This window comes from Aplysia californica, unplaced genomic scaffold (assembly GCF_000002075.1).
Source record: "Aplysia californica isolate F4 #8 unplaced genomic scaffold, AplCal3.0 scaffold00386, whole genome shotgun sequence".
NCBI classification, from domain to species: domain Eukaryota; kingdom Metazoa; phylum Mollusca; class Gastropoda; order Aplysiida; family Aplysiidae; genus Aplysia; species Aplysia californica.
In genome coordinates this window covers 580,316-596,654 of record NW_004797656.1, presented here as the reverse complement: position 1 = coordinate 596,654, position 16,339 = coordinate 580,316, and the positions used below count along the sequence as shown (strand labels likewise).

The following is a 16,339-nucleotide window of genomic DNA, read 5'->3' as shown; positions in this document are numbered from 1 at the left end:
TTTAAATATATACAACACACCTCTAACTTGCACTTTCTCTCTTCATGCGTACACACACACACACACAAAATGTGTGTCTCCATGCAAAAAATTTGTCTTCTTGACCATCAATTGGGAGACATTAGGATAAAAATGGACAGATTCCAATCACTTGAGCTGAATGTAACCACAGCAAAACTAGAACTAGACACAAATAAGTTTTTCTTATATAATAGGAAGTCAAAAAAATTGATCAGCCTGTTAATTCGCCTAGAAACATGTCATACACCAAATGACACTATGAAAAGAGCTGGAACCAAAAAAAAATTGCTTAAATGATATGCATCCCTAACACTAACACTATGATATTGACTGATGATTTTAACTAATGTGTTTTTGTCTTAGAAACAGAAAAATTCTGAAATACTGTATTTAACACTACTGTCTTTCCTTTGAAACTATTTCAATTCACATACAAACTGTAGATCATTATTTCATAGACTACAATTACACATTTAGATTCAAGGCTCCAGACTGTTTAAGGCAGATCATTATCAAACAGCAGCAGTCCATCCAACCAGTAAATAGCTATCAGTAATGATACACAATCTATTACCTCCAAAAGGAGTGTATTGCAAAGTGCCCAAATATTCATTGACTAATAGTATATTCATTTAATAAGCAGCTCCTTCAACTGGTCTCCATAGTTTTCCCATCATCTTTTTTCTTTCCCGATGATTTTTTACCATCTCTTCGATCTCCCTTTGCCCGTTTTGGTCTCGATGCAGCAGACTTAACATCTCTGACAGCAGCAAGTTTATTCTTATGGGAATGAAACTGGTGTCGCCGTTTTGATGTGCCGGCCCAAACCACGTCAGTAGCACCCGGAGCTTGATAACTGATGGGAATACAATATAAACAACATGATTTCCAACGAAGAATAAGGAACACCCCCCCCCCCCATCCACACACACAACAAACAGCAAGACTCCGAAATAACCACTTCAGTGATATCAAGAACTTTTTAAAAAAGGAAAACCACAAAGTTATTAGACACGACACTGAAAGAAGAGGTGAGTACAAAGGGAGGTGCTGAGTGCACCAAGGGGCATGTCAAACAATTTTAGAATGATGCTGATGATGAATGATGATGTACAACCCATCCAGTTTGTTAACAAGTACACTGAGAGTACAGTACATGAATGTGCTTTCCAGGAAACAAATTGTAAATGAACCATTAATCATTAAATTAAAAGCAGCTGGCTGTGCAACCCCTCTGTCCTTTAGTATTGTCACTAGTTAACATTTAGTGCATATGTCAGCGTTTACCTCTACTTGGGGACTCTTGTGGCCTAGAGCTCAAGGTGTTTGCCTCTCATTCAATAGGTCGTGGGTTCAAATCCGGATAGCGCCAGAAAATTTTCTTCTCTAAAATTGTATCCTTTCACCTTCTTTCCTGCTCTCTAGCAATGTTCTGTCGTCTGTTTTCGTCACCATTTTCTGCCCCCCACCCCCTTTGCCCCTCCTCTGGGCTCCTGACTCTTTCTGCAGCCTTCCTATTGCTACTCCTTGGCTCCTTCTTACAGCTGTTTTTCAGCCACACCCCTGATCTTATGGTAGAAGTATTAAAGATCTATACCTAGCCTTCTCGGACAAGGGCGAAAAATCTCAGAATGTCACGTGTGCAAGTTAAGCCTGATAAAGATTCCTTGGAGGTCCAAAATCGATAAGAGCAGGCTTCGGCCGCCACCTGAACAAAATTCAAAATTTCCTACCAACTGAAAATGTTTAATGTGTCTCGTGCGCTCATATGACCTTAAGCAGTTGTGAGCACCGTAAAACACTTACAAAAAAAAACAACCCCATCTCTTCTTGAATACACCTACATGTGGATGTTCATGGGCATGATTTTGAGCATAAGCCCCTGAGTAAGTGTCTATATGATGTGCAGCTTCTTTTCTATGATGACACTAGAAACTTAACAATACGTGAGTCGCAGGACATTAACAAGAGCAATAGTAACAATTAAAAATGAAAACATAAATTATTTTCTTCAAAAGCATTGCAAATGATTTTTCCAATCAACTGAAATACACACTGAGTTACAGGGAACTAAAATGAAATAATAATTATACATCTTCTCTGCTGGCCAAGCTGCAGAACAATTTTCAATTTAATTTAAATGATGGCCCGCACTCGTGCCTAAATGCATGGTTTTGACCAAGAGAGGCATGCTGTCCTCCTTAGGCTGACTTGTCAGTTACAAAGTTTAGGGGCGAGTAAGTCAAGTTATCTGATTTGTTGCCGGAGTCCACCAAATCTAGATCCTAGATGTGGCATATTAAAAACTGGCAACATAATCCAAGCTGCAAAAACAAAAGTACTTTATACGGTACTTCCTAAATAGATTAAAGGGTTCATTTCATTAAACTATGAGTTCTGCACCATGTTATGAAATTTTCCATGACATCTCCATGCAATCTAGAAGCAACGTGTCTTTTCATGAAAGCATCTTAAAATAATCCAAAAAGGATTTAGGATGTAGGTCTTACATCCTACAACACAATGGATTATACTGTCGTAAGCTGACAAAACGCCTTTTTTCATTTTCATGCCAAAAATTTTTATTTGCTAAATCGAAAGCCTGATCAGTTACCATGCTTGTGTGAAAAAAATAAAAAAGAAACTGTGACTAGTTTTTGAATAAATTAGAATTCGAATTTCGGAAGCCCTCTATTTTTCAATGGTTACGCTGTCAAAAAAAAACTCTTTTTCTCAAAACTGCTGTAAAATTTTTTTAAGGCGTTTTGTCAGCTTGCTGCAGCAGAGCGTAACCAATTTCAGAAACCATAAACAGCAACTAAGTGGAGTCCATTTCTTGTGGTCAGTATCTAATTCGTTACCTTGGATCATTTGAATCCAGAGGGTCTTTGGACAACAGTATGCTTATTGCTGGAATGTTTGTGTTCACCTTCAGCCTGAAAATAAACAAGTCAAAATATTGCACAATCAGTAAAATAAAAAATGTCAAGTTACATTCTCTGCATTTTTTTTTTCAGCTACAGTGCAGCCTGTCTATAACGACCTTCGATATAATGACATCCTGTGCAGAGCGACATGGTGCCCAGGTCCCGATTTTTTCCATATATATATCATTAGTAATTTTTGGTTGCCTCTCTATACGATATTTTTTCTGGTCCCGACGATGTCGAGATAAAGAGGTTGCACAGTATCAAATTTTGTATCTTCTGGTTCTTCAAATAGTCAAACTGCAGCACAACAATAAGTTTCAAATAATTGCATATATATAAATATATATGTTTTGGGACTCTGAACTGAACTGAGAATCTGCTTTTTCAAAAACTTGTTAGTGCTCGTAAACTTCAATTTTTTTTCTCTCTTGACTTTCATGCAAGACAAGTAAACATCAAGCATGTAGCAAATTTTACTGAAGCCAGTTTCAAAACAACAGAACACTATTTGTTTTTAAAAAAGAGTGCCGAGGCCTCCGACTAAGATCCCAGTACTTGGGAGCAAGGAAAAAGCAGGATCTCAGCTGATTCACCAGGAATAATCCATGGTGAATCATGGTCAAGCCCATAATTGAGAAAATGATCTCCCCTTACTTCAAAATGAAGTGATGTGACCCCTGGGTAAATTTTGACATATGGCGAGCAAAGCGGTTAACCCTGATGACCAATCAATGGCACGAGCCATGCCATTTGCACTTATCCAATCATGAACCTCAAGACGTATGTCGGTCTCATTGCTCTTACCCTTAACCTGTCCAAAATTTATAGCTTTCCATCTATGAACGAACTCCCCACTCATGCCATGATGAACCATTGTGTTGCGACTGCACCTATAAAGCCTAATACTGTACTAATTAAAATCCAGTCTGTCTAGCAAAGTTGAGCGTAGAGATAAAAGACAACTGCGATGGTCAGAGGAGCAAAAGCACCGACAAGTTTACAGTTCAATGTGATCCCGTATGATGCGGCCTTGTAGGCTCTACCCACCCAGCAGGTGATGTAAGTTCAGGCGGAAGGTTCAAATAATGCGAAAGAGATGTTTGGGGAAAACAAATGTGTCACGGCAAACATTGTACCCACTCACTGAGATTTACAACGGAGATGTGATCACATTCAAGAGAGTGGATGATCTGTGAAGCAATGCAATGGTCAATACACAACCATGATAGCAAATTTTCACTGCTTGGTTGATCAGCTGTGGTGACCGAAGTTATTGCTCCATAATTCATAATCAGAAATGCACGAACTCGGCAAATGAGCAGGATCTTAGGGGCGTCACTTACGTTTTGCAAAAATTCTGTTTTCTTAAAACAGTAGAATCTTACTGAAGGAAATGGGATCGCAAGCAGAGACTTCCGTACAAGGAAAGTAACAATCCCAATCAGCCTCAGTAACCACAGAAAACACAATAAAGAAAAAAATTGATAAACCTCACTACAAACTTTAAAAACCAATAGATTTTGAGTAACTACAGTGGAATCTGCTTAGTTTTAGTAAGAGTTTTACAGCACTTGCTACACAATAAGCGCCAAAGATTAGAAGTGTTACAAAAGAGTAACATACACAAAAAAGAAGGAAAGATAAGGACGACAGATGCTTTACAGGAACGAAGGAGCAAGCCACACCAGAGCGCCTGCCAACCACCTATCGAATCTACTGAAACTGAAAACAAATCTAAAATAAGCAATAATTCGAAAGAAAATAGAATCTCCAATTTCTTTCTTCTTTTGTCTCTTTGTAAGAAAACTGTCGATCTGCCAAATGCTCCTATTTCTAAACCGCATCGAATTTCAAGGGTTATACCGTCTTAATCTTCACCCTCAAGTATTGCAAAGAACCAAATTTTAAGTGCACCAAGACAGCAAAACAGAAGAAAGAGATATGGGGAACGCACATGAGGTGATTACAGGCCAGAGAGAGAGAGACAATGCCAGCCAGTGGCGGTGGGTGGATCAAAATGTGGGTGGGGCTAAGAAATGAGGGTAGGTTGAGTTCAAAGACAAGATTTCGTCTGTTCAGAAAAAATTATAAATATGTTTGGCAACGTGCGTTTGTATGTGATGTGTGTTCATGCGTGTGTGTCATACAAACACTCACACACACACATTCAACAGTAAATAGTAAATATATTTGGTTGTGTAGTCGCAGAGAGCAAGACATTCCTTACAAGGGCCCAATGGTCTCTGGGAAAAGTGTGTCAAGAACTTTCCCTCCCATTGTTTGGGCTTGCAGAGAATGAGCCCTCTCTTACAATAGTTTTCGTGGGCTTTCATTTGTTTCTTTTACCTTTTTTCAAGAAGAGTTTTTATTAAGAAAGGAGCGTGGGAATGGGATCATCCTCTGCCGAGCTCTAAAGACATTTGATTCGCTGTTAGGTTACTATAGTTGTAAGCAGTGACAACAGCAAGTGCGTGTGTTCACTGCATACAACTAAAGGTGGAGGATTCTGAGGCGGTCTTAACTGTCTTAACTGATTATTTCGTTTATAAGAAATATTCATTTATGAAGGGAAAGAGTTGGGGGTAGGAGTAGGTGGGGTTCAAGCCTTTTAGCCCTTCACTACGCCCCACCACTGATGCCAGTGTACTTTTTTTGCATACCTGTACGTTCATCACACACATCAACAGGCCTACACACTAAGCATAGTGATGGAAATTATTGACCCTGAGAAGCTAGCTCACACACATATGAGCACGTGAAGTTTTGTGATGTTTCACTACGTCACTCACACTGGGCCTTCTCATTTCTCTATGCATAGTCTGGCGCAGAGCACAGTACAGTCACACACTCTTGATTACAGTATAGTCTGTGGTATAGTGCAGTTGCAGTACTCTTATATTATCTACTCTTTCGCCTGTTCTGTGTGACTGTTCGGCCGATTAAGCAAGCTGACAATGTCGAAGAGAAAGCACAATGAGTACACCCTACAGGTGGTTGAGAAAAAAACAGGAAACAAAACATCTAAAGAAATGCTGATGGGGATGGTGTCATCTCGCCTCAAGAACTAAGGGATACAGCTTGGTGTATATCATAATTCTTAGGATTAGGGTGATGAATTACTTCCCTTGTGCATACAATTGTGCAATCTTACTGAACCAAAAACACCTGAATTGAAAAAATCCAGCTGTCCCCTAGATTTTGGCTTCAGCACATTCCACTGTTGTTATCAAGTTCTAATTCAACCTCTTATCTCCAAGGGAAGTAAACCCACATTGTGACGCTCCTTTTTAGGCACGAAATCTAAAAGTGAATATATGTCACTAAATTGGAAATTAAATCAAAACAAGTGAACCAAGTTGAATAGTTCTTCATCTAATTAATGAACCTGTAAAAGAGGCTTGCCAACAGCTCACCGGCACAGGGGTTCAGATCACGAGCTGCAGGCTGGAGATAAGGAGGTAAAGAGTTCCACAAAATGGAGAGTTGGCTCTGACCAAAACTTACAATTATATTTTTTTTAATTTGAAGCCCCTCGTGTCAGTGAAAGTAATTTATGAAAGGGTACATTTTGTCTTACAATAGGAGTTTACATAAGAACAAAGTACAAAGAAAGACTCACGTATCTAAACCCTCAATCGATGGCTCCCAGAAGTCTTCAACTCGCATGTATCCAATCTGCGTAATCTGGTGCAGCCCCTGAACACAGTAAACAAAACAAAAAGCATTTGACAGGTTGGCCTAGTGCTAAATTTCATATTGCTCACAAACCATAGGAATCAATTTAAATCAAAGCACTTCTAGGAAAACTCATGCAACATGGGAATACAAAGTGAGCAATGTGTCGCTGTTATTTGAGATTGATTTCTTGCAAGTCAGCTTGAAATGGTCACACTTAATGAGCAGCAGATTAGGACAACAGTAGCAGTAACACTGAAAAAAAAGTACCACAAGAAAATTACTATTATGCACCCTACAGCCTCCTGTTCAGGAAAGGAAATGCGTATGAGGAAAAAAAAGGTAAAACAAAAACATAAAGAGCAATGCTTTCACTGATCAAACAATTTGCTTATGTAAAAAAAAACACATTGACACAGCAACAGCCAAATACTGCTGGGATAAAGCAAGAAAGGCACTTAGAAACAATAGAGCAACAGAAAGAAATAGGACCTACCACTACCAGTAGCCCTCTCCAACCACCCGTCTGATCATAGTTCTATCCAATATCTCAATGTGTAAGCTCATCATGTGAAAAGCACCTTGCTCATACTTTCATGAAGGTTGAAAGCCCTTCCAGAAAAAAGGAAAGGTATAATGGAGCGGTACGATCAATGAGAGCGCTTTAACACTTTGCAGTCACTTGTCGCAGTAATGCGATGGTGGAAATTATCTGTTCTGGTCACTTGACGCAGTTCTTGGACAGGCCCGAGATGTCCGTTGCAGTCACTCTCCTGGCTGGGTGATCAGATGGGGTATTTTGTACTGCTGGCTGTGTGACTGCAAAGTGTTGATGACCATTTAGTGCGACATGTGGGACTGAGCCCAAAAAGGCACTAAAAGAGTCGGAAACGTTCATGACTTCAGACATTCCTTAAAACTGAGAGCTGGTAATTTACACAGAACTAATTTCTAACTGAAAACAGAGATCTTCATATTGTCTGCACTAACTGAGGATTCTTTCAAACCAAGTTTGAGTTAAATGAGGGGGACAGTGTTTTCGTTTCGTTTTAGTAGAGGTTTTACGGCGCTCGCAACTGCATAAAGTCAAATGAGCGCCAGAAGATTAGAGGTGTTACAAGAGAGTAACAAACATAAAAAAGAAGAAGGGGAGATAAGGACGATAGACGTTTGATAGGAAAGAAGAAGCAAACCACACCAGAGCACCCGCCAACCACCCAGGGACAGTGTTTAAAAGGTTGGTTACTTTTTATACAACCCAAAGAAGACAAGAGAAGGATGACCACAAAACATTATACAAACCTTAACTTTTCGTTTCATTATTTCAACACAAGAGATAGTTTTGTTGATAGCATTGCCTGTTCCATTCCATGTCATGTGTCTCACAGACTTGTCCTTGGTAGGGCAAAAATGAAAAAGAAGTATATATCAAGGAAATAGAAACATGATCAAAATTAAATTGAGAGAGAGAGAGAGAGAGAGAGAGAGAGAGAGAGAGAGAAAGAGAGAGGGAGAGGGAGAGGGAGAGGGAGAGGGAGAGGGAGAGGGAGAGGGAGAGGGAGAGGGAGAGGGAGAGAGAGAGAGAGAGAGAGAGAGAGAGAGAGAGAGAGAGAGAGAGAGAGAGAGAGAGAGGCGGGTGCTAAACCTTTATTCAGGACAAAGTTGGTGATAGAATCTCTACTACTGTGAACAGACACTTAAAATAAGTTGGCATTGATATATATTTTACTTACCTTTTGTCTTATTCTTTTATACTCCTTGTCTTCCAAGTAAGTTTAGTCATCTCTCATAAAAAGGGAACCACAGGCCTGTATTCATGCTAATTAAACTTTTCTCAAATGGAGTCAAAAACTTTGAAATCCAATTCTTTGAATATCGGTACATGAAAAATAGGGACACGTGACAAAGCAATTCTGGGACAGAAATTCCTTTCCATACATGTCAACTCTACAACTGACTTCATACTCTTTATTTAGTTTCAGTTGAAGTGGAATAGTGTGCTAGACACTGCACATACTATTAGGCAAAGTTAATTCTGATCAAGAAACTAAGAGTAGAGGGAACATTCCAGGAAGGACATGTACAGTTTACATTCTGAAACTACCCGACCACAGCAAGTGGTCCTCTCTCCGCTTGACTCTATCCTTTCATAATTTTCTTCCGCAGTCGCACTCTCATAGCTACACAAACTACACAAACATTACATTATGCACATAAATGTTTAAGACATACACTTTAGGGAAAGAATTACAACAAAGTTTTACTTTTACATCAAATTTCATTTCAACATGAAAGACATACATACATTTAGTATTAGTACCAGTAAGTGTTTTATGGCACTTGCAACACAATAAGGTCATATAAGTGCTGAAGATTAGATGTGTTACAAGAAAGTAACAAACTAACAAACACAAAAAAGGTGGGGAGATAAAGACTATAGATGTTTGACAGGAGAGAAGAAGCAAACCACACCAGAGCACCCATCAACCACCCACGTATGAAAAACATTTAACACTTTTCACCCACGTAGCGAGCAGAGCAGGCAACACTTATCCTCACGGACCAGGATACAGATGCGGTTCATGCTATATCACACCGTCGCCGATAGGCGTCCCATGAGGAAAAGGGACGGTTTCTTACCGTCGCTGATCGGCGTCCTGTGGGGGCATAGTGTTAACAGTCTAGACAAGGAAGTCAACACAAATAAGTTCATGTTCGTTCTGCCCTTTCTTGAGATAGTCATCCTGTGCACATAGACAACACAAATCAAATACTTGTGCATGACAAAACACAATATATCAGTAAGCCTTACCCCCATAGAAGACATGGCAAAACCCATCAAATTTCTGATTTTGCTCCCTCCTGTGACCTTCATTTCCACTGCCCCCTCAAGAAACAGCCGAGGAGGATCATATTCTTTCTTTGTCTCTCCTTTAGTGTAGTTCTCCATCTTTGCTATGGAAAAGAAACAAACCAACATCATTAACAAGCCACACAGCACAGTATATGGTTTATATTTAAGTACAAATTTGCATTGGAGTCATTGTATATACTTACTCTGTGGCTGCAGTTTACAGTAAAAGTAGCAATAAATTTCAACTTCAAAAGGTTGTTGCAGGGCTGTTTTTTGTGTATTCCCAGTGTACAGTACCTATTATTAACCCTTCCAGCCCCAGACATTTTTGTGCACTCCCTAAACCCAGTCCCAGCCAATACAGCAAAGTATTAGAAAAAGAGGTATGCATTCTAAAAAGTGTTGTACCGTAGTATCTTTGTAATGAGGTTTAGATAATAACGTACAATGTTTAAAGGTCAATGAATACAGATTATGAAAATTAAAGTTTAATTAGGTTCGCTAATTTCGAAAAATTCGGTACCCCCTGAAACAGAATATATACGCTCTTGGGACAGTGGGGGGTACAAGCGCAGCTGAAAATATACACGCTTGGGGCTGGAAGGGTTAAAAATATGTTAGGATAGCATCTATACGTGCAGGATCAATTTGTGAGTTTTAGTTAGTGAAAATGTCATCATTTCGACTTGCAGGAGATGTGTAAAACTAAACAAGTCAAATACCTCAACCCATAGGCATGAATATTTAGAAACAGAAGAAAAAGTATGTGAATGCTAAGGTCACAATTTCCAACCCAAAAAAAAATCAGTAAGTGAACGTGAAAAATGTGTGCATGAGAGAAAAGATATATATGGATCTATAGTCTAGCATGCATATATAGCGAAATCTCCAGGATTTTAAAATATTTTTATATGTGCAAGTAACAGATTTCACTATACTACAGTTGAACCTGTGTAAGACGGAATCGCAAGGGAGCCAGAAAAAAATTCCGTCTCAGACAGGGGAATTTAGGGGGGTGGGGGGGGGGTTTCAAAGGCAAAGCCGGTGGGATCAAGGATCACTTGTCCGATCGGCAAGCAGTGGTCAAAACTTCACACCTCTCAAATGCTATCCTGTCTGATAATGTCACTGTCTTACTTATCCAATTACCACCAGTGCTTGCCTTTCATAGGACCACTGTTTGACTAATTAAAAACAGAAACGTTTGAACATCTCCTTTGGTTCCACCCTTAGCCCCACCCACCCATGCCACCCCTCACTGCCACCATTTTAACAACGATTCGAGGAACTCTTTTCTCGGCTGGCCGTACGATCAGAGCGGAAGGCATTGGTCAATCTAATTTCACACCTCTGGCTTCTGGACCCAGGAAACTTTCCGCAGTGGCTCGCTACTCGAGCACTCTCACTGGAAGTCGTGAGATTTCACACCCACACTACACTGACCATCTGCATCCCTCAGGGCTCACATGATGGGTTAACATCAACCCCCAAATTGCATCCCTACTCCTCTTCCTCGCCCAGTGGCATAGCCATAGCGTTAATTTTAGAGTCGGCGGAACCAAACTTGCCAGTTTTGTTTCAAATCAGAGTTGAGCAGGCAAAGCATTTTCCGTCTTAGACAGGGGAAACCCTCGGAAGGGAGCAGATTTTTCTTTCCGTTTCCGCGTTGGGCAGGTTTCCGTTTTATACAGGTAATTAAAGAGGAATATATCAAGGCGGGAGCGGGGAGATTTCTGTTAAGACAGGTTTCCGTTTTATACAGGTTTCCGTTAAGGCAGGTTTGACTGTATGTATATATATGTCCTCAAGGGAAGTTCATAGAATGAATGGTAGATTTCAACAAACTTGGTAACTGATCTTTTTTTACCTCATGAAGCCATGATGGAATAAAATGAATCACAAGGCCTTCAACTTCAAGTATAGCACACACACAGCACTTCACTACATATCAGGTGCTGGGGAAAAGGACTAACTGACAATTTCAGTTAATTTTCTTCAGGCCTACAGAGGTGAAGATAGACTGATGGCCAACTGAATTAAATATGTAAGTCAAAAGTCACAAAAGCATTCAATTTCAGCTGAATAAATAAATTATACTAATATCATAAATTATAGGCCATTTTTTTGGATTTGGCCATCTCTATTCGGACCCGAGTCTGATTAGATTTTTTTATTTATTTGGATTCGAGTCCGAAAATGGGGTTTTCTGACTCGGGTCCCACAAAAATGTTTTATTTATTCGAACTTGGCTTCTCAGTGGTTATGTGAATGTAAAGAGGTTGCAATATAACTATTGTCACCGGATTTTACGTGAAACCAGAATTAGAACTAGAATTACTTACTAGAAATGTGTAGCTGTGTCAAAAGTCAAAAGACTGCACTCTCATAGCCCAATGGCAGTGTCTACGTACACGGTAACCGACAACTCAGGGTCTACATATATTGAAACCAGCCCCGGGCACCACTACTAGTCAACGGCATCATGATTACTTCCACCACCACTACAGCATCATCATTACTTTTTCGTTGTGTGTGTCGGAGTCTGAGTCATAGGAAGTCGGAAGTGACGTCATGCTGGAGTCCAATTATAATTTTTGTTTAATCAGACTTGAGTCCGAGAATAGTCACTACGTTACGATTTAGACCTACAACCCGTGTGGGCTTTATTAGCTTGGTACTCAGTGATCATATATTTCCTGGCCATCTTTATTAAAAAGATAGGGGATGAATCACACTATATATTTCCTTTAAATTTCTAAGCCATCTGACTTCTGACCACCATCTTATTTTTTCTTTCTAATTCACTTACGCTCCACTTAGCCTACCTGGTAAAATTAAAAAAGTAAAAGCTAAGTTATTGCCTTTCAGGTTCAGACTTTCCATGTTTACCATTTATGTTTAGTCAGTTTACACGAATTTGAAACAGGCACATAATTACAAACAAGTAAAATTGGTATCATCAGTACTCTACTTAACTTTTAAGTTCTGGGAGCTGAAAGAGAAAGACAAAGAGTCTGAGAGTGAGAGATGGAGACACCAGTTCATCTTGACTTGAGTCTGAGTCCATATGTGTGTCTTTTTACTTTAACATCATGTTATTTTTAGATTAACTTTAGAGGGTAGTGTAACCAACCTACTCGCATATAAATAAAACTAAAAAAACATTACATCTAGCCCAAATCCTATATATTCTAAATACAGTCGAACCTGCCTAACTGAAACCTGTATAAGACGGAAACCTGTCCTTACGGAATCTCCCCGCTCCCCCCTTGATATATTCCTCTTTAATTACCTGTATAAAACGGAAACCTGTCCAACGCGGAAGCGGAAAGAAAAATCCGCTCCCTTCCGAAGGACTTACTTAACTTATCTAAGACGGAAAATGTTTTGCTCGCTCAGCCCTGATTTGAAACAATATCAAGGTCTGACGTCACACAAGATGGCCTCCTTACCTAAAAATAGTTTACGTCAGACCAGGATTCCCCTCCGATCACGTGACTACATCTAGATCTAAGTATAGCCAACCGCATGGCACCAAAGATGGAAATTGTACGAAAATTGTCGTAAAGACACTGGAGGATTAGATCTAGACCTAGATCTACCCCCCCCCCCCCTCTCCTACATTCTTCATCACTAATATACATTAAATTTTTTTTTTTAAACAACTTCATTAAAGCAGCTCTACAATTTACTACAAATCATAATTTATGGGACTGTTGGTCAGTCGGGAGGAGGAAAAGAGAGAAAAAAAATATAGCCCGGGACCGGAATCGAACCGCTCCTAAACTCATTGCATGACTTCTAACACAGACACAGACGCGCTGTCTATTCGGCCATCAGAACTTCCAATAGCGCGGTGTAGATTAAGCGTTATAGACACTTCCATCTTTGGTGCCATGCGGTTGGCTATACTTAGATGTAGTCACGTGATCGGAGGGGTATCCTGGTGTGACGTCAAACAAGATGGGTACCGTACCTAAAAATAGTTTGCGTCTTTCTACGTTTAATCGCATGTGGTTGCATCCCCCCTTTTCTTTGTGTTGCCTTTTCGGTCATCAAGACTTCTGGATTTCTTCTCTGGAGGTACACAAATGGAAAGTGGACTTTAACGAACGAAACCACAAGATCACCTCTTGCCTCTCCTCTAGATCAAGAATCTAGATAATATAGATCTAGATCTAGAATAATCTAGATCTATATCTATATCTAGTCTAGACATCTAGATCCAGCCCTCAAATCACATCTATCTGTGTGCGGGTGCATAAGTAAAAGTTACTGTAAAAGGTAGCGTCAATTGCCACCGAGTGACGCGGTGGCAATTGACAAAAATTGACTTTTTGTCGATTGCCACCGAGTAAAGCGGTGTCAAGTCTGAAAACAACACTATCTTTAGCATTATACATAATGTGTGTCTAATGGGTCAATTTGTTCTCAACTAATTTCATTGGACGACTAGTCTAGAGCTAAAGTCTATACGGTACCAACTTGGCGTGTTTTCAATGAGACGTAGGCCTAGGCTAGCCTTAGCCTACACTTTGCTGTAGAACCAACACAGGCAATTCTAGGGGAAGATTGAAGAATACCGGACCACTCGTACATTATTGCGCGAGAAAGTGGGGTAGGTGGGGCGGGTGGTTGGGATGGAGGAGGGGGGAGGGGGGTTCAAGGGGGTCTCCCCCCTGACAAAATTTTAATGAGAATAGATCTACCGGTCCGAGATTCTCCATTGAGTGATATTAAAAACGGGAAAATCATGAATTCGTAAGGTTGAGACATAGGCAAAGTCAGTCCGCTGGTCCGGTATTCTTCAATCTTACCAATTCTAGAAGTTCTAAGGTCACAAACGCACACAAACTCAAGCAGAAATTCATAAATCGGAGGACGGGGGTCAGGAAAAGACACACACACACTCAAACACACGCACACAGAGTCACAGAGGGACAGAGAGGCGAACGCACAACACCGAGCACTCAAGCACAATAAACTAGATCTACCCACCAACGCAAAAGAGCTCCAATTTACACGGTGGCAATTGACAAAAAGTCAATTTTTGTCAATTGCCACCGCGTCACTCGGTGGCAATTGACACTAGATAATCTACCTAGATCTAGATCTAGATCTAAGTAAAAACTGGTGCTTTTTCGGTAGTTCCCACCCCCCTTATTTGAGCCTGACCTACATCTAGATCTAGATCTAGATCTAGAACTAGATCTAGATCTATATGATGTTTGATTCGCGGTGAGCTAAGATATCAAACCTAACAACTGCAAAACATTAAATTATGGTAAAATTCAGGGGGGCATGCCCCCCTGAAACCCCCCTTCCTATTTTTATTGGGTCAGGGGGGCAAGCCCCCTGAAACCCCCCTACTCTTGTGGCCCAAACCCGTGAATAAAATTGCGGGGTGGGAACTACCGAAAAAGCGCCTAAAAACTTACCATACAGCTTGTACTTTGGTTACAGCAACTGGCTCACTTGCACATCACTTATAATAATATCGTGTGGTTACAATTAAACACGACTTGAGTCTAAATCTAGATCTAATCTAGGCTAGCCTTGGATTGTGACAAACCTCACCTTTGAGTTTGTGACAGTGATGTTGTTTCTCGTTGTTGTATCTCAATTAGGCTACACCATTGCCAGTTAGGCTACAATAACTCAGAAGAAAAAAAACGATTAGAATTAACTCCCCTGAATAGTTTCATTTCTGTTTTCACTGCCCATTGATGTAGCCTTGTATTTGTTATAGGCATACTGTACACTAGGATAAGCACGTTTAAAAGGAAATACCTCTACGGACATGTTTGTTTTCAGTTTCAGGCGATCGAGTCGGGTGATCTGCCCGATCCAGCTGTAGATTCTAGTGGGCACCCTGTAGATCTATAACTCACACGTTTTCAAAGAGGTTATAAATAGAACTAGAGATCTTGGCTGTGACGTCAGGAGAGTCAACTTGAGGGCCGCGCCGCCATTCCTGAGAGGAATAAAAGGCCACCGGTGCACAGCAACCCTTTTCAATCGCGGATTAGTGATACTCTGCGAAGTCTTTTGATGTTGATTTCTTTTTCATGTGAATTTCCTATTGCTAAATTGTACTCATAGGGATTCTTGTGATTGTTTACCTTTCAATGAGCCAGATAATCTCCAAATAATGCAAATAAGGCCTTTTACAGGGTGAGGCCATATAGGATTATAGGGGTGCGTAAAATTCAGAAAAAGTGAATGAGAAGGACTTGATGATCATTTGTTAAAATACAAAACATAATTTTATTGAAATATTTTGCTATGTGTGCGCTCAAACAGTATGTCTAAATTTAGAACTGCTGACCACATAGGGGCGCTCGTTGGGCCCTCTGGAATCAGGGACGGTATTCTAAATCTGTATGCGTGTATGTTGTGTAACTAAACAACAACGGCAAACAAAAAGAAAGCTTAAAATAAAACTGAACTGAGCTTATTAAACAACAACGGCAAACAAAAAGAAAGCTTAAAATAAAACTGAACTGAGCTTATTAAACAACAACGGCAAACAAAAAGAAAGCTTAAAATAAAACTGAACTGAGCTTCAAACTCTATGAACACCTAGGCATTGTGAGGGACGCTGTTTCTAATCCTCTCAAAAATGGCGACAAAGCGAGCTGAGTAGCCTTACACAGCCATAGTGAATTTACGTGGGTGACGTCACAGCTGCGACCTCTGAGTACTATTATAACCTCTTTGCGCCTGTCACAGCCTGGCCTTATCAATAAACTAGTTTTGGGCCTACGCAAGGAGATTAAAAGTAAACTCCTTGGGCCTACGGTATAAAATTGTGGGTCTAATGCTTCAATGCATAGTTATCTGTGCCTATATTGTACGT

At 40.1% G+C, this 16,339-nt stretch overlaps 1 protein-coding gene across 3 annotated transcripts; it reads right to left on the bottom strand.

The window, feature by feature from the left end:
• On the bottom strand, positions 1–15,322 carry LOC101848987 (ribonuclease P protein subunit p25-like protein). 3 transcript variants are annotated; one of them, XM_005103692.3, is made up of 6 exons: positions 15,058–15,322; positions 9,439–9,581; positions 7,929–8,021; positions 6,571–6,647; positions 2,883–2,957; positions 1–877 (listed from the first exon to the last, which is right to left on the bottom strand). In XM_005103692.3, exons 2-6 carry the CDS (start codon positions 9,574–9,576, stop codon positions 670–672), a joined length of 591 nt encoding a protein of 196 aa, XP_005103749.1. In that variant the 5' UTR covers positions 9,577–9,581; positions 15,058–15,322; the 3' UTR covers positions 1–669. The 3 variants fall into 3 exon arrangements, with proteins under 3 accessions (XP_005103749.1, XP_005103750.1, XP_035827047.1); XM_005103693.3 differs by having other exon boundaries at positions 14,919–15,321; XM_035971154.1 differs by lacking the exon at positions 15,058–15,322 and adding an exon at positions 13,457–13,478.
• Between the last annotated feature and the right edge of the window lie 1,017 nt (positions 15,323–16,339).